This window comes from Oncorhynchus mykiss, chromosome 5 (genome assembly GCF_013265735.2).
Source record: "Oncorhynchus mykiss isolate Arlee chromosome 5, USDA_OmykA_1.1, whole genome shotgun sequence".
In the NCBI taxonomy this organism is placed as follows: Eukaryota; Metazoa; Chordata; class Actinopteri; order Salmoniformes; family Salmonidae; genus Oncorhynchus; species Oncorhynchus mykiss.
This window is the reverse complement of record NC_048569.1, coordinates 41,986,240-42,004,406: the sequence shown is the minus strand read 5'-3', so window position 1 is coordinate 42,004,406 and position 18,167 is coordinate 41,986,240. Positions and strand designations below refer to the sequence as shown.

The 18,167-nt window shown below is 44.1% G+C and overlaps 1 protein-coding gene across 1 annotated transcript; it reads left to right on the top strand.

Annotated features, from left to right (window-relative positions):
• The first annotated feature begins 1,362 nt into the window (after window positions 1-1,362).
• Window positions 1,363-17,981, top strand: lin54 (lin-54 DREAM MuvB core complex component). Its single transcript, XM_021602956.2, has 17 exons — window positions 1,363-1,731; window positions 3,980-4,760; window positions 5,404-5,515; window positions 5,739-5,851; window positions 5,982-6,110; window positions 6,797-6,989; window positions 7,152-7,225; window positions 7,528-7,716; window positions 7,801-7,892; window positions 8,593-8,664; window positions 8,822-8,924; window positions 9,137-9,274; window positions 10,646-10,848; window positions 12,898-16,657; window positions 16,930-16,982; window positions 17,242-17,420; window positions 17,824-17,981. The coding sequence occupies exons 2-14, from the start codon at window positions 4,011-4,013 to the stop codon at window positions 13,091-13,093; spliced, it is 2,364 nt and encodes a 787-aa protein (XP_021458631.2). The 5' UTR covers window positions 1,363-1,731; window positions 3,980-4,010; the 3' UTR covers window positions 13,094-16,657; window positions 16,930-16,982; window positions 17,242-17,420; window positions 17,824-17,981.
• Window positions 17,982-18,167: the final 186 nt, after the last annotated feature.

Below are 18,167 nucleotides of genomic sequence, written 5' to 3'. Positions count from 1 at the left end.
CGCCCCCTTTGGCCGTTCTATCTTGTCTGAAAATATTGTAGTTCGGAATGGAGATTTCAGAATTTTTGGTGGTCTTCCTAAGCCAGGATTCAGACAAGGCTAGAACATCCGGGTTGGCAGAATGTGCTAAAGCAGTGAATAAAACAAGCTTAGGGAGGAGGCTTCTAATGTTAACATGCATAAAACCAAGGCTATTACGGTTACAGAAGTCATCAAAAGAGAGCGCCTCGGGAATAGGAGTGGAGCTAGGCACTGCAGGGCCTGGATTCACCTCTATATCACCAGAGGAACAGAGGAGGAGTAGGATAAGGGTACGGCTAAAAGCTATGAGAATTGGTCGTTTAGAACGTCCGGAGCAGATTGTAAAAGGAGGTTTCTGGGGGTGATAAAATAGCTTCAAGGTATAATGTACAGACAAAGGTATGGTAGGATGTGAACACAGTGGAGGTAAACCTAGGTATTGAGTGATGATGAGAGAGATATTCTCTCTAGAAACATCATTGAAACCTGATGATGTCACAGGACGTCATCAGCGCTCACCTAAAAAGCCCATATGCCACTGGTTGAAAGAAATTCTCATTGGTTTGGGGCAGAATTATGTGTTGTTGGATGTGCGTTTTGGTCAAGTTAGCTAGGCAGCCGCCTAAACCTGCCTTATGAGTATGCCGGCCCTGGGCCCATCTCTCTATCTCTGTCATAGGAGCAGTGTGGTACAAAGAGCCTGGAGGACTAACAGGGAAGAGAGGTCCCAGAGCTGCAGTGTCAAATATGGGGGTATAGTGAATTCAGTGTTTGAGATTTAATGATTACATTAAGACTACTCTATTTACATGTTGTCACATCAGCGGAAAAATGTGACCAAATACGTAATTGTTCCTTTATATTCCAAAATCTTTTATTTTTGTGCACTTTGCAGTCTTGCTGAGGGTGTGTTCGTAAATTCACTTTAGAGTGACAGAGTGCGCTCAGAGTGCAGTCTGGGCATTCATAAATTCAGAGCATTGCCAAGATTGTACATTCCTAAATTCAGAGCGTTTCGCACACTGGACTCTCTGGCAGAGGAGTAGGGTTGATCTGAGTGATCCCAGCACCCAAGCTAACTGTACAAAGTTGGCTAGCTTGCTAGCTACTTCTTACCAGCCCTAGCAGAGCTGGTTAGGCTGTTTTGATGTTATCCAGAGCGCTGGTGACGTAACTGTGCTGCTGGCAACAATTTAATTAGCATTTTTTGCGGACGTTTACCGAAACCGGCTATATTCAACGGGTGTTCAGCGTTCATAAATGCATGTTATTCTGCGCTCTGGCACACTCAGACGAAAGTTGTCTGAAATCGGAGTAGATCGTCACATTGAATTTATGAACACACCCTATAACGTTGGTGACTGTAAATGTGCAGCTAGCAGCAATTGAATTACGTTTTTTGTCTAATTTTACTGAAACCCGTCATATTCAACGGGTATTGCGCATTCGTAAATTCATAAATTACTCTACGAACGCACTCCTTTGTTGTAGCGCTATCGATGACGCGCGGTGTGGTTGTCAAGGAGGGCGTGACATTATTATGGGATGGTAGGGGTGAAATGGTGCTACGCGCGGTATTTTGAACAATCGTCTACGTTTATGTGGGTTTTACCGAGATGTTGCTCCGCCTGTTTGGAACGGCGAAGGAGTGTGTGCGTTAACACGTTTCGTGTCACCAAAAGTGTTGCACCCAGGGGGAAAACAAGCCACGTAAGAATCTATTCGCTGTGTGAAAGGGGCAAAATAATGTTAGCCAACATGCTAATGAGTTAGCTGATGGCCAGGCTTGCTTGCTAACAGCTGATTATGTCCATTTGGCCAGTTAGCTGCATAGGAAGATACCTTATTCTAACTAGCTAATTTAGCATAGAACTGCTGTTGTAGACGCGACAGGAAGTTGGAAAACATGCATAGGCACATAACACATTTATTTACCATTCATTCAAATAAAGGTGACTATTATCAACGTTACATGGCTGCATTTGCTGATGTTTGAGAATGACATTGATTATTCAGACTGTAACTTTGTGTGATTTCATATTTAATGACATCAAATGCATTAGAAATGCAGCTTGCTTCCAGCACCCTGACAAATGGAGAGTAATTTTATGATTTCGCTTGCCCAGTTTGCCATTAGGGCTTAGCTTGCAGGGGGGCTTGCCACTGCAGTTATCCTGTCTATTCAATTTTGGCTAGCCGGAAAAATACCCTCCTGGTCTGTCTACTGTCTGCTTGGGGAAATGGCTTGAAAGCAGCTGGGGCTTCGACTGTCAAATGGTCTGATGCTGGCCTCGAGCTTGGTTCCTCTAAGGTTGCTTTTTTTCCCCCAAGGAAGGTCATATCCCCCTTTTTTATATCAAGGTTTCTGGGGTGTTGTTCTGTGACAAATGACTGTAAAAAAGGTTGTTCTAATGACATTGGATTATTTTACATTAGAATTGTTTTTCTTCCCAAAAGCACAAAATAACAGTTCACCACAGTTGATTACCAATGGACAATAATGTAGATGTATCATTCGTGTCGTTCACTGTGTAGTTCTACACAGAGTACCATGTAAATATTTACAATATCACATGGTTTGTAACGTTATGGTGACAACCCGGAGTACTCTTTTAATATTACTGTGTTGCACTACCCGGTTAGGATCAATTGCAAACGGTACCACCATTACTTCATTGGTAAACAAGATCCATGGCATGGGCGTTCATCTCTATTGCTATATCTTCCTCTCGTCTCTTTAGTTAACTGATGACGAGGTGAAAATGGCGGATCTTTCGAAATCCAACCCCGGCCTGAAAATAGAAACGTAGCTAGCTAGCTGGTCGTTTTCATAGTGCTGCTCCTGTCACCAATGGATGATTTTGACAGGCTGCTTAGTTGAGAAAACAAGAATCGGCCCCCAACCATATATCTTATAGAAAATTGAGAAGATGGAACATCGATACCCCGTAGTTTATCGACTTGTATAGTGTACCATCTGTCTTATTTGGACTACGGCGGAGGTAGGACAAAGATTTTTATTCTCCTGGATGCCCGAAGCGGCCTAGCCAAGCTAGCTACGTTAGCTAGCCACACAATCGATGACATGTTAGTTAGCGAGCTAAATTCTCATTTATACCGTTCGAAATCAGGTGGGCTTTGTTGCAAAGTAAGCGTTTAATGTAGTATTGCAATCAAAGAGTTCGGGTCATAATGTCGTTACATAAACAACAAAAATGTGGTGTTGTTCTCGGTGGCTGGCTACACTACCGCATTTAACTCAACTAGCCAACATTTCTAATGCTATTTAAATAGATACTTTATGATTTTATATTTTTGTAACGTCAGTTACTCGATGTTCCATTGCCTATGTGTGTACCAACTTTTTAATTTCTTATGAAATTCATCGCTGTCTTTGAAACTATTTGGTGGATTTGCTATTGAGTCTTGCGTTATTGATAGCAGATCTGTGCATCTTAATATATTTACTGATGTCACACACTACCGGTACATGATTTGGGCTGTATATGACAATGACATCCTTCAAATCAATAGTGATGGGTTTGCACCTTCTCGTGTCGTTGCAGTAGTGTGTGTGTGTGTGCGCAACATCCACACCGTTATATGCAAACATCAACACATGTTCATATGCAGGAATTGGAAAAAGGTAATTCAGTTTTAGGCATCTCACTTTATTTAACTTTTTTTCCAGATATAAAATACTTTTGCAATTACTCTTGGTTGCCTATCAATTTCTTATTGGCACCAAGCAGGATCTAAAAACCTCTGTTTGGAACTGCATGTTTTGACTCTATCCCAAAAGTTGCTGCAGCTATTTCTGTCGTTTATTTGTGTACGGGTACTTTCCTTGATACGAAAGGAAAGTACCAGAAAAGGTGTTTGATGCTTCTAATAAATAATTTGGACTGACATTCTTATTGGACTGACATTCTAATGTTCCCCGTTTTGTCTCCTGTAGCGACTGTTTTGAGCTGTGTAAACCTGGAGACATGGACGTGGTGTCGCCAGAGCTGAACATCCTCCTCCCTGACGAGATAATGGACACCGAGGCCATCGTCATGGATGACGACCCACCCGCCGAGTCCCCTGCGGCATCTGGCCAATCACAGCCCAGCGCCGATGCACCAATCCCCATGGAAACAGATGTTCTCGCCGTCCCAGAGATCGTTAGCCTGTGTTCGGATGCCCCTCCAACCCAGCGGACTCAGGCCCTGACCACCTCCATCACCACAGACTCCATCCTCTGTAGCACCACTTCCGCCACTCAGCTCCTCCTCACCCCATCCATAGCTTCATCCTCCCCCCTTACCCTCCGACCCGCCACAGCCTCCACCCTCACCTCCACCACCCCCAAAACCACTACCAGCCTGGGTATGGTCAGTCTCACCTCGGGGGGCTTACAGAAGCTCTCAGCCAACCACCAGATCATCCTCAATAAGGTGGCCTCATCCCCGGGAGCAGACACCACCAGGTCCCCAGGCACCACCACTATCACTCCAGGGGGCCAGAAGTTCATGGTGACGGCCATAGGCAAGTCAGGCCAGTCTATTGTGCTGCAGCTGCCCCACACGGGCTCCAAGCCTGGCTCAGGGCAGGGGGAGGCCAAGGCCAACCCGCAGCATTTCAAGGTGCTGACGATAGGGGGGAGGACAGACCTGAAGCCGGTCATGGTGGGGCAGGCGGTCAGCTCGGCCAGTCAGATGTCCACCCTGCAGGCCCAGCAGCTGAAGACTGTTCAGGTGAGACCTGATCATTTTTGTAATTTTATAAAAATGTTCTCCCCAATTTCGTGATATCCGATTGATAGTTAGTCTTGTTCCATCGCAGCAACTCCTGTACGGACTCGGGAGAGGTGATGGTTGAGAGCTGTGCGTCCTCCGAAACACGATCCTGCCAAGCCGCTCTGCTTCTTGACACAACGCTTTCTTATCCCGCAAGCCAGCCGCACCAATGTGTCGGAGGAAACACCGTACACCTGGCAAGCTTGCACTGCGCCCGGCCCGCCACAGGAGTTACTAGAGCGCGATGGAACAAGGACAACCCGGCCGGCCAAACTCTCCCCTAACCCGGACAATGCTGGGCTAATTCTCCTGGGTCGCGGCCGGCCGCGACACAGCCTGGGATCGAACCAGGATCTGTGGTGACAGATTGCGATGCAGTGCCTTAGACCGCTGCATCACTCGAGAGGCCCGAGGCCTGATTTGTTGACTTGTTTGTTGACTTGTTTGTCTGTGCTCAGCTGTGTACACATTTTGTAGTGAGGAGATGAATTTAGCCACGGGTTACCTTTTTGAAGGTTTGCTGGTGATTTGGCCAGCTTCATGTGTAGGTCTCTTTGCTGTAGTCCGTACAGTGAAGGTCAATGAATGTATTTGCCAACAGATTGCAAAGAAAACGCAGGTGTCGTCAGCTGGACCAATCAAGTTCATCATCACTAAAGCTGTCAACAACAAAGGTCTGACCGCCCAGACATCAGTATCCAATGTCATTACAGGTAATCACCGTCACGTGTTTGTCGTATTAACCCCTTCATAGAATTAATGCTTGGTTTGTAATGTGCCACACGCTCAGGGATAAGCTGTGTAATCATTGAACGTACAGCCTGAGTTATAACTGTGTCATAGCTGCTTTGAGCCATAGAAAACTATGTAGACTTTGATCCCTGCTTCTGACCTCATCGTTGTGATTCTGTACCCTCCCCCGACCCCACTTCCCAGGTCGAGTCCTGTCCACGAGCAGCCCAGTGACCCCCCCGCGGACCATCACTCTCTCTGAGACCCTCAGCTCCAACAGCAAGATTGCCATCTCCCCCCTCAAGTCACCTAGCAAAGTCAGACACGCTGCCACTCAATCCCTCTGACCCCACTTTGAGCGAGGGAGAGAGAGACCCATTGCAGTTTTCCCCATTTTCCGTTTGGATTTCATGACTAAACCTATACTGTTTTCTTTTTGTGTAACAGTTGACGATGGTGTCGGTGGCCTCCCAGGTACCCAACTCCCCTCAGAAGTCAGTGTCTCTGCCGCTCAACATGGCCCACCTGGGACAGCAGATACTAGTACAACAGTCTACAGCCACCTCTCCAGCCAAGGTAGTCTCCAGCCATTCTACTGCATAGGTAAAACTAACCTCTCTAACAGTTTATCTGGCCCTCTGGGACCCCAGCCTCAGGACTGCACATTTTTTTTGTTCTATTCAAGCACTGGATCACCTGATTCAACTAGCCAACTAATCACCAAAAAGTAGCCTTCCGGAACTGCTCATAGGAGCATGAGCCTAGTGTCCTGTCCAGTACTCCCCCTGGACAGGACACTAATCTATCGCAGGGCCATCTTCTTAATGCTGAGTGCCAAGCGGAGACGCATTGCTTCCTATCTTAACTTTGGTATGACTCAGTCCGGGGATCGTACTCCTAACCTTCCAATCTCACGGCGGATACTCGGAACTACGGCCTATTTATCGCCTTACCTCCTTTCTCCGTTTGCACACACTGTATATAGGTTTTTCTATTGTGTTATTGACTGTACTTTTTGTTTATCCTATGTGGTAACTCTTGTGTTGTTTTTTTTTGTCGCACTGCTTTGCTTTATCTTGGCCAGGTCGCAGTTGTAAATGAGAACTTGTTCTCAACTGGCCTACCTGGTTAAATAAAGGTGAAATGAAAATAAATAAATAAATACTCTAACCACAAGGCCGCCAAGTTAATCACCAAGCCCTTGATAATTTGAATCTTGCATGCTACTGCTGACCCTGACCAATCCCCCCCCCTCCTCACAGCCCATGAAGCCGGTGCAGACTGTGACGGTGGGCGGCCCCCAGTTTAAGACCATCTTCCCCCTGTCCACCTCGTCCAACGTGCAGCAGATCCAGGTGCCCGGCAGCCGCTTCCACTACGTCAGGCTGGTCACTGCCACCACGGGCAGCAGCACGGGACAGGCCGGCAGCCACTGCACCAACTCATCCATGACCGGTAGGAGACAGACATCAACAGATTCATTCAGGATTATCTGCAATCATGGTAGCATCCTGTTGATGTAAAATTACGATTGATTGATTATCCATAGAGACTGGCAGGGTCCAAACAGAGCCATAATAGAGCTGGTATTTCATATGACTTCTCTTCCTTCCACAGCCAAGCCCATGGTGGTCAACACAGCCCAAGTCAGGATGTCTGTCCCCATCATCCCAGCACAGACCATGAAGCAGGTGAAACGCACACATTACTTACAGATGGAATTGTTCCCTTATTGATTCACTCGGCCACAACAGCACTCTCAATTAATGTAGTGTAATTTAACTATTTTATTTTACCTTTATTTAACTAGGCAAGTCAGTTAAGAACAAGTTCTTATTCTCCATGACCGCCTTGTTCAGGGGCAGAACGACAGATTTGTACCTTGTCAGCTCAGGGATTTGAACTTGCAACCTTTCGGTTACTAGTCCAATGTTCTAACCACTAGGCTACCCTGCCGCCCCAACTAACCTTCATTCCTCTTCCCCTCTCTCAGGTGGTGCCCAAGCCCCTGACGTCGTCGGGCCAGGTGCTGACAACTCAGACCCAGCAGAGGTTGATCATGCCCGCCACGCCGCTGCCCCAGATCCAACCCAACCTCACCAACCTACCCCCGGGCACCATGCTGGCGCCTGGGTCTGGGAACATGGGCTATACTGTGCTGCCCGCACATTATGTCACGCAGGTATAGGGCTGGGTTGTGTGTTGGAGGCATTTTAAATGGGTGTGTGTGTCCCCGTGTTCTCACGTCTCTCTCGCTCCCTTTCAGCTCCAACAGTCTGCGTATGTGACTTTGGCCAGCAGCTCTGGGTTCCCCACCCCTACATGCATCCAGACTCAGGCCAGACTGCCTCTCAATGGGTGAGCACAGCACCCAAATTTGTTGGGTGCATTTGCTGTTTATTTTGGTTGTGTTCCAGATTATATTTTTTTTGCCCAATAGAAATGAATGGTAAATAATGTATTGTGCCATTTTGGAGTCACTTTTATTGGAAACAAGAGTATAATGTTTCTAAACACTTCTACATGAATGTGGATGCTACCATGATTGCAGATAATCCTGAATGAATCGTGAATAATGATGATCATACCCCCAAGACATGCTAACCTCTCACCATTACAATAACGGGAGTTTGGCATATTGTTTTAGGGTGGTATTTGTGTGTGTAACTTTTTCACTCTTCATTATTCAGGATTATCTGTAATCATGGTAGCATCCACATTCATGTAGAAGTGTTTAGAAACATATTATATTCTTACTTAGAATTTAGTCATTGTATCATTTCAAATCCGAAGTGCTGGAGTACAGAGGCAAAACAACAACAAATTTGTCACTGTCCCAATACTTGTGGAGCTCACTGTATTTCAGGTTTTGTTGTCACATACGCTGGATAGGTGCAGTGAAATGTTGTTTTACAGGGTCAGCTGCAGTAGTACGGCGTCCCTGGAGCAAATTGGGCTTAAGTGCCTTGCTCAAAGGCACATCGACAGATTTTTATGACCACGTTGTTAATAAACTCAATGCGCTGATTAATCGTACGCGTATTCCTTCCTCCCACAGCTTATCAACATCAGACGCTGCCTCCAGACCACGGAAGCCCTGCAACTGCAACAAGTCTCAGTGTCTCAAACTGTATGTGCTACAACTTACAGGGAGCTCCTACCCACTCAACTGTTCATGTGTAACAGAATTCCCGCTTTAAAAAAAAAAAAGAAGAAAAATCCTGTATTTAGAGTGTAGACGTCATGGAGATGGGCATAACCTCAATGTGGTCTTGCTCTCTCTGCAGGTACTGTGACTGCTTTGCCAACGGGGAGTTCTGTCAGAGCTGTAACTGTACCAACTGCTTCAACAACCTGGAACACGAGACCGAGCGAGCTAAAGCCATCAAGGTGAGGAACGGTCCGCCACCACAAGACGAATCCGATTTGACTCAACTCTGTCAGCTTGTCTGTCTTGGTTTTTGCGTGGAGAAAAGCTTTGCGTGGCTAATGTACTCCTTGATTAGTGTTACCATTTGGTCTTGTGGTAAAAGTAACCATTTAGTTGTATCCGACTACTTGTGTAAAGAGTTGTTTTAAGAGGGGTGTGTTATTTCCCCCAGGCGTGTCTGGACCGTAACCCGGAGGCATTCAAGCCGAAGATCGGTAAAGGTAAAGAGGGCGAGTCGGACCGCAGACACAGCAAAGGCTGCAACTGTAAACGCTCGGGATGTCTGAAGAACTACTGCGAGTGTTACGAGGTGGGCCTCCATCTCTCTCTCTCTCACCAGCACCTGTTCTTCTACGGGTGGACGTTAAAGTTGTATTCTATACTGTTCTATTCTATCTTACTTTCACTTGTCCAATCTTTTGATATCCCTGTAGATAAAAGGTAGGAAACGATGTGAAGACTAGGACTGTGGCGGTCATGACATTTTGTCAGCCTTTAACTGTCATGCAAATAACTGCCGGTCTCACAGTAATTGACCGTTAATTAACATAAACGTACTTAGCATCTCCAGGCTTTCACGCATAGCCTACAAGCCACCGATGCTGACCTTTAGAACATATACATTTTAAAAAGTTGTAATGTTTTTTTTTTGGGGGGGGGGTTGCATGAAAGGCATGCGGCTCTGCTCTGTTTCTTGCGCAAGCCGCACACACTTCATCAGTCTCTCATTCACAATTTGACAAGCACTTGATAATATTCACACCCACCAGACTATTCTTAATTGAATCTATTCTTATTTTTTTATTTATTTAGAATTGCCCACAACAAAAAAAGATCATCCATAGCCTGCAAATGGAGGTTACGTCTTTAATATACCAGGTGGTTGTAAAGCAGATTTATGTGCTTAATTTTAAGAGTTGAGCAATAAAAATAGCAGCACGGGAAAGCTGGAATCCTCTTTTAAGTAGTGGCCAGTCAAAACTCTGTTTTCACACACAATTGGGCAATGGCTGCTTATAAGATCACGTTTCACTAGGCTTTGGGCTCTCCAACCCTGTTTCAGAGGTCCTGCGCAGCAGGTGATCCTATTCCACTCAAACTCTGAATGCCAGGGCTCTCATGAAGTGTTTGGTTTGATATTCGATGGCATTTGCATTGATGTCAGAGTGATTCGATTTTTTTATTGAACCTTTATTGAACTAGGCAAGTCAGTTAAGAACAAATTCTTATTTACAATGACATCCTACCCCGGCCAAACCTGGACGACGCTGGGCCAATTGTGCGCCGCCCTATGGGACTCCCAATCACGGCCGAATATTATACAGCCTGGATAAGGGAGTGCTGAGTACCAGACCATTAGCGACTGGCCGTTAGCAAGTTTGGTAGGCTACTAATGACCATCAGCGGCATCAAGTGCGCCTTGGAGAAGCCTGGTTATCGTGACTCAACGTTCACATGGAATTTAATTGTGGTCACGACTCGTGACTGGCGATAACATAGTCACTATAACAGCCCGAGTGAAGACCTTACTTGTCCGTAAGGGGTCGGTGTGGGTGCATGGCTTTTGTTCCAGCCAAGCAGTAAAACCAATCCGTAACACACCTAATTCAGCTCATCGTCCCCAGCCCTGGTTGACCTCATTGAGACTCAGCCTTGCTGTTTCTTCTTCTCTCTCTGCCAGGCCAAGATCATGTGCTCGTCTACCTGTAAGTGTGTTGGCTGTAAGAACTTTGAGGAGAGCCCTGAGAGGAAGACTCTGATGCACCTGGCCGACGCAGCTGAGGTGAGAGTTCAACAGCAGACGGCAGCCAAGACCAAGCTGTCGTCGCAGATCTCGGACCTGTTCACAAGGACCACCCCGGCCATCACCAGCGGAGGGGGGAGGTAAAGACTCACTCTCTCCAGCCTCACCTTCCGAGATTCACCCTCTCGCTTCTCACTTGGGTTGCAAAGGAAGGGTATTTTACTGGAAAATTTCTAAGTTTACCAGTAAAATACCAGATTTTTGTCTCCTTTCAAGGTTTTTATGTAATTTATCGAAAAACATCTAGTGGTCATTTTTGCTACATCAGACTATCGTAGTCTGTAATAGTCTCTGACCCTATGTGTAGTTTTATCAAATGTAAAATATATGAAATAAGATAATTATGTACAGTACCAGTTAGAACTTTGGACACATCTACTCATTCCATGTTTTTTTTTGTCTTTTATTTTTACTATTTTCTACATTGTATAATAATAGTGAAGACATCAAAACTATGAAATAACACACATGGAATCATGTAGTAACCAAAAAAATGTTAAACAAATCTAAATATATTTTATATTTGAGATTCTTCAAAGTAGCCACCCTTTGCCTTGATGACCGCTTTGCACACAGCTTCATGAGGTAGTCACCTGGAATGCATTTCATTTAACAGGTGTGTCTTGTTAATTTGTGGAATTTATTTGCTCCTTAATGGATTTGAGCCAATCAGTTGTGTTGTGACAAGGTAGGGGTGGTATACAGAAGATAGCCCTATTTGGTAAAAGACCAAGTCCATATTATGGCAAGAACAGCTCAAATAAGCAAAGAGAAACAACAGTCCATCATTGCTTTAAGACATGAAGCTCAGTCAATCCGGAAAATGTCAAGAACTTTGAACGCTTCTTCAAGCGCAGTCGCAAAAACCATCAAGTGCTATGATGAAACTGTCTTTCATGAGGACCGCCACAGGAAAGAAAGACACAGAGTTACCTCTGCTGATAAGTTCATTAAAGAGACCAGCATCAGACATTGCAGCCCAAATAAATTATTCACGGAGTTCAAGTAACAGACACATCTCAACATCAACTGTTCAGAGGAGACTGCGTGAATCAGGCCTTCATGGTCGAATTGCTGCAAAGAAACCACTACTAAAGGACACCAATAATAACGAGACTTGCTTGGGCCAAGAAACATGAGCAATGGACATTACTGGTGGAAATCTGTCCTCTGGTCTGATGAGTCCAAATTTGAGATGTTTGCTTCCAACCACCGTGTCTTTGTGATACGCAGAGTAGGTGAACGGATGATCTCTGCATGTGTGGTTCCCACCGTGAAGCATGGAGGAGGAGGTGTGATGTGTGGGGGTGCTTTGCTGGTGACACGGTCTGTGATTTATTTAGAATTCAAGGCACACTTAACCAGCATGGCTACCACAGCGTTCAGCGATATGCCATCCCATCTGGTTTTGCTTAGTGGGACTATCATTTGTTTTTCAACAGGACCTAAAACACACCTCTAGGCTGTGTAAGGGCTATTTGACCAAGAAGGAGAGTGATGGAGTGCCACATCAGATGACTTGACCTCCACAATCACCCGACCTCAACCCAATTGAGATTGTTTGGAAGGAGTTGGACCTCAGAGTGAAGGAAAAGCAGCCAGCAAGTGCTCAGCATATATGGGAACTCCTTCAAGACTGTTGTAAATGCATTCCAGGTGAAGCTGGTTGAGAGAATGCCAAAAGTGTGCAACACTGTCATCAAGGTCAAGGTCATCAAGGTGGCTACTTGGAAGAATCTCAAATGTAAAATAGATTTTGAAATGTTTAACACATTTGTGGTCACTACATGATTCCATATGTGTTATTTCATTTATTCTACAATGTATAAAATAGTAAAAATAAAGAAGAACCCATGAAAGGAGTAGGTGTGTCCAAAATGTTGACGTGTGTGTGTGAAAATAATATTCCTGTATAAATTACCAAAGTTGTTGCTATAGATTTTCTCTTTCCCAAATGACTGACTATTCTGATAACTTCTCACCCCCTCTCCTCCACCCATCCTCTCCAGATGGATTCTCTGTAGCCTCAACCCCTCTCACTTCTTCAGCCTATCCTGCTTCGTACTCCCCCCTCTATGCTGTGTATCTTGTAGGTAGAACAGTCGCTGATCTCATCCTCTCTCCACCAGGATGCCCTTTACATTTGTGACGAAGGAGGTGGCAGAGGCCACGTGTGAGTGTCTGCTGGAGCAGGCTGAGCAGGCAGAGCTGATACAGCAGCCCCAGGCCACCGCAGAGAGGATGATCCTGGAGGAGTTTGGACGCTGCCTCATGAGGATCATCAGCTCAGCGGGCAAGACGGACTGTCCCTCCATCAACTGCTAGGCCAGGTCCATGGGTTCGCTGTCTGTATGTCTCTCACCCAGCCCAGTGAAAACTAGTGCTGGGAGACTAGAAGGGAATAGTGGCCTCCTCTCTCCCCCAGCTTGAGAGCTAAACATTAGGACTGGTGAGTGGTAGTGGTCCTTCGTTTCTCTGCCTCCCGGGCTGGCTAGCTAGCCGCCCAGTCTCAGAGATGAGCAGTGGGTCTGGGAGATGAGGGGAGTCGGCCCTGGGCGCCGTCTCTCTCGCCCACCCTCTGGGAAAAGCATTGGGAGAGGAGTGGACTGTCTGTCTGCTCCACTTACTGCTAGCCATGCCCATGTGCTTTCTCTCCCATCCCCATAGTGCTAGCATTGGATAGGGTGGAGAGTGGTGCACAGTCCCGTCAATTGTTAGCTAGCTAGACCCAGCCAGCACCAGGAGGCATGGACAGTCCTGAGCACTGCTCACCGTTTACCCACCCTCATAGATCTAGTGTTGGGAGGACATGCATTTCTCTGGAGATGGTGCTTCTCCTTCACAGTTAGTGGGAATAGCCTTTGCATAGCCTTGGCTGAAGGAAGGGGCTGTCCCCATGCCCCCAGCCTCCCTGAAAAAATAAGGATTGTGGGAGAGACTCGCCAGAGAAAGAGGTGCAAGGGGGAACAGACAAATGTTTGTTTGTGTTTTAGGAAGGGGGGGGGGGTGTGTTTTTATCTTTTTTTTTATCACATTTATTTTCTCCATCTTATTATGGCTCTGTTTGCATATGTCCCTCTCTTTCACCCTATGGCTCTGTTTGAATCATTTCTGAGGGTTCTGGATGCAGGCGAGGAAAGAAGGGTCACATTCTGACTGCCTTCTACAGGTAGTAGCCCAGGTTCTAATCATGACGGCCATCTCTCTTCAGTAACTAGCATATTACTGTAACCCAACAAGATATGCTCACGTTACCCACTATTTATTTTCTTCAACCTCTGTTTCAGCTTGTGCTCAGAGCTTTGCAAAGTATCTAGGAACAACTAACATATTCCCACTTTGACTTTTATCACAGATTAGGATTCCATTTGCCATTTAAAATTTTTAAACAACTAAATAGTATGTATTTTGGTATGGGGGGGGTGTACTGTTTCTGACACATTCAGGTAGGGTAAGGTTTCACAATATCAAATCCAAGTTATTTGCGCTACTTAAGTGCTCATGGCTTACGGTACTCTAAATTCATTGTCAGGGTATGAAAGTTGTCCACTTTTTATTAGGGATATATGAATATTGGATGCTTGTTTCCCCTATCTTTTTTTTTTACCACTTTGTGAATATCAGTTTGCCTCTTTCCAAATACATGGAGAACAGCACGCACGCACACACATACACGTTGGATAACCGTCAAGAACCAGCGGTAGATTGTTCGATTGGATAATGAATCTAGTCATAGTATCACTATATCCGAAGCACTGCGACTATTTGAGTGCCTTTATGCTACAGTAAGCTGTTCCTTGGTAGCTTTGTGCTTTACTACGTCATCACGGATTACCAGGCAACACATGATTTGGCCTCTTGTGTGTCGCACTGTAATGACACCCATCAAGTGTGTGTTCAACAGCATTTGGGTAGTGTTTTGAATAAAGAAAGTGATGTTTTTAAGACCCTTTTGGGTCTGTTATTTCCCTACTCACAAAGCCAATCCCTTTCTATATGTATTGAGTGTAAACAAATACTGTTATTAGTTATTGTAGCCTTATTCTCCCCCCCCCCCCCCCCCCCCAGGATACCTTTGCCTTACGTTCTCCACTCTGCTCAGGGCATCGAAGGACTTTTACTACGTTGTCTGTCTATTGTTCTTTCCTGCAATGTTATTGAAGACACGCGTGTTAAAAAAAAAAAGAGGAAGAGAAAATAACTTCCCAGCAGGCGTTTTGACAAATGACCCTCGTCCAAACAGAGGGCCTTTGTGCGGGTCATGTTTTTCACCATAAGAGATTGAGTAAGACCGTGTTATACACCATCACGCATGCTTTTCAAAGTTGTAATCATCCCTATGCACTGAAAATGTTGTTTATTGCATGGGTGACCTTGCTAGATGCTGAAGTGTTGCAAAATTGCTGTGCAGCAGCATCAACAATTGGTCTGTGTGTTTGAATGACATGATGCATCCCAAATAGCTTTATTCATACTAGAAAATAAACATTTCTCTGCGGCCTGTTCAGGAGGGTGCAATGTTACAGAACGTTCAGATAGAAATGGATCGTGTGGAAACGATACAATGGTATTTTAGGTAGAGGATTGGAATTGTATGCTCTGTTTTACATGTCTATCTGCAACATTTGTCTCACCTCATTGAATACACCCTTTGTATCCGTTGTCATCCCACAAAGTGGGACATTTTCAAAGGGCTTCCAATAGAGGAGCACAACCAGAACCCCGTGATGGTGCTAAACTCACTACGTCAATCTGATGGTGAATGTTAGGGATATTTTTTTTTTTAGATTGTCTTCTCACGAAGTGAGACATTTAACAGAATTAATCAATCAATAGCAATCAAGCTAAACTGCTAAATTGTGCTCTGTTGGAGAACAGAAAAGTTTTAACAAACCTAGATATTTCAGGAGAAACTTAACCTAACCCATGAAACTTGGGTACACTAAACAAAACAATGGACCTTCTCAAAATGTTTGCAATAACAGGCTTTTTTTTACTGCAGGGGTCTGTACTGAACTTAGTCTTTTTCGAGACAATATTGAACTGATCTGTGTAAATCTGCACCTCCATGTTTCAAAGACCATGTGCAATGGCTCTGTAGTACTCTGTATTCCGGTTGGTTGATTGTATATGTTATGTGACCATTGCCTGTATTACTTTCTAGGTGAAATCAAGTTCTTTTTTTAAAAACGTTTTTTTTTCACCATTCTTGTAAACATCTTTCTGTCAAGAATTATTTATCTCACGTTATCCTCATGATTATAAAACAGAATTAAAGTACTTTTTTTTTCAGATTTTCAGATTTATATTCAGTAAAGAGTATGTAAGATGTTGACTGTAATGTAAGCGAAGTACGAAGCAAATTAAATTTATACATTTAAGTATGAATTTCTTTCTCAATTGGTAAACTAAATTGCATTAATATTTTACAAATGCACAAGCCTGCTGGATATTATGTCAGATCTCTGATATATGCCTATTCTGATTTCAGATCAGTTTTTTTTTTACAGTGAAATTATGTTGATTTAAACCTCCTATACATTAACACGTTTGTAATTGTAACGCTATTACAGATGTCCATATTTGATATGTATTTATTTTAGAAGTTGCCAGCAGACATTTTACTGAAGTCCTGCCTTTCTCTGGTTTTTCCCACATTGCTTTGCGGTGTACATAAAAGGCGTGCGCAAATTACCACCACGAGGTCTGTTCATTTCATTTGATTAATAGTACAGCGAAAATCTAGCAAATCGTGTGACATCGATGCAAAAAAAATATATATTGAAGAATGTTTTGATAAAGAAATGACTTCGTCATTTGTTGGCGAGATGATGACTGGGTATTTGATGCAGATCTGGCAGTGACTGGGTATTTGATGCAGATCTTGCAGTAAGTTGTCTTCAGTCCTCTAATAGCATAGCTAGTTACTGCTAACACATGCTGATAGTTAGTAGCTTGTTATCTTTAGCCAGTATTGACTATCAATATCAGAGATTCTTATTCCTTGTCCGATGATTTTAAATATTTGCTGTTCACATCATGAACCTCTGTGATTACATTTTTTTTTTTTACAACTATGAGGACTCGTAACTAGCTTAAAATTATTTAAGTCTAGTCTGCACGTGGTCTGTAACAATGAATCAATTTGTTGCTTTTTCTAGTGTCTCCCGATGCAATGTTGCAGGATGGATGACAAACTGATACAGGACACATGGTAAGATATCAAATTGGCTAGTCTTGTCAAACAACCTATAATTCTGAACAGTAATTTGAAATTGCTTGAGGAATTCATGGAGTCCAACAGACCATTTCCTTGTCCTATGATTCAAATCTGTATCTGCTGTTCACATCATGAACCAAAGTGATTATTTTTACGTTAATATGAGGACGTGCATTGGCCTATAATTGGTATTATTTTGACTAGCTTTGATTGTGCTGTATTTTAAGCTTATATTTTGGTGCTGATCCAACAGAATACTGTGGGTGGTGGAAAGGATGTGACTTGGACCAGGAGGTCAGTTCAGTACTTTTCCCTGATACAACATGGAGGCCTGCGTAGGTCATAGCAACCGTGGAGAGGCTCCTGATTTCTTCAGTGCTGTGCAACAACTCACTCTGTGGGTATTGGCTGACAGCCGTGGTATATCAGAAGGTATACCAATATTTTTACTGCTCTAATTACGTTGGTAACCAGTTTATAATAGCAATAAGGCACCTCGTGGGATATACCACGGCTAAGGGCTGTGTCCAGGCATGTGGTATATTGGCCATATACCACAGCCACTCGTGCTTTATTGCATAAGTATGATGCAGGTAATCCTATAGGGTAGATTTTTATCTGGATATGCCTGCAGGCTGTTTTAATGGTTACTACCAATCTGACCTAGTCTTCCAAGCCTGGGAGATTTTATTATTGAACTTGAATGAGAGTAGTGTCTTCAATGTTTCAGTTATATGGCCAGGTTGCAATTGTTATTTAGTATGCAGGCATGTTTTAAAATGTCTGTCAAAGGACATCCCTATTCACACTAACCATGAGTTTGTTTTTTCCCCAGGCTTCAGCAAGAAGAGTGCCCTGGAAGGTCTCGTGTTTTTCATGGTGAAATTGACTACAAAGATGGCACCTTGTGATATTGCAGCACAAATTGATATAAGCATTTACTATCCCTTGTCCAATTCCAATAAATGTTTTTGGGGAAAAACCCTACAAAGTATGTTAATTTGAATGACCATTTCAGAAATGTGTGTAATGTCTCACATAGCCCTGTCTTGGAAATAGAACTTTGGAATGACATTTGAAGGTGAAGGTTACACAAACTCGATTGAAATGCATGTAGGGAAATTGATTAACCTGGTTGTTTTACTAGAATAGCTAAACCACGGTAGCATCAAGTTCTGG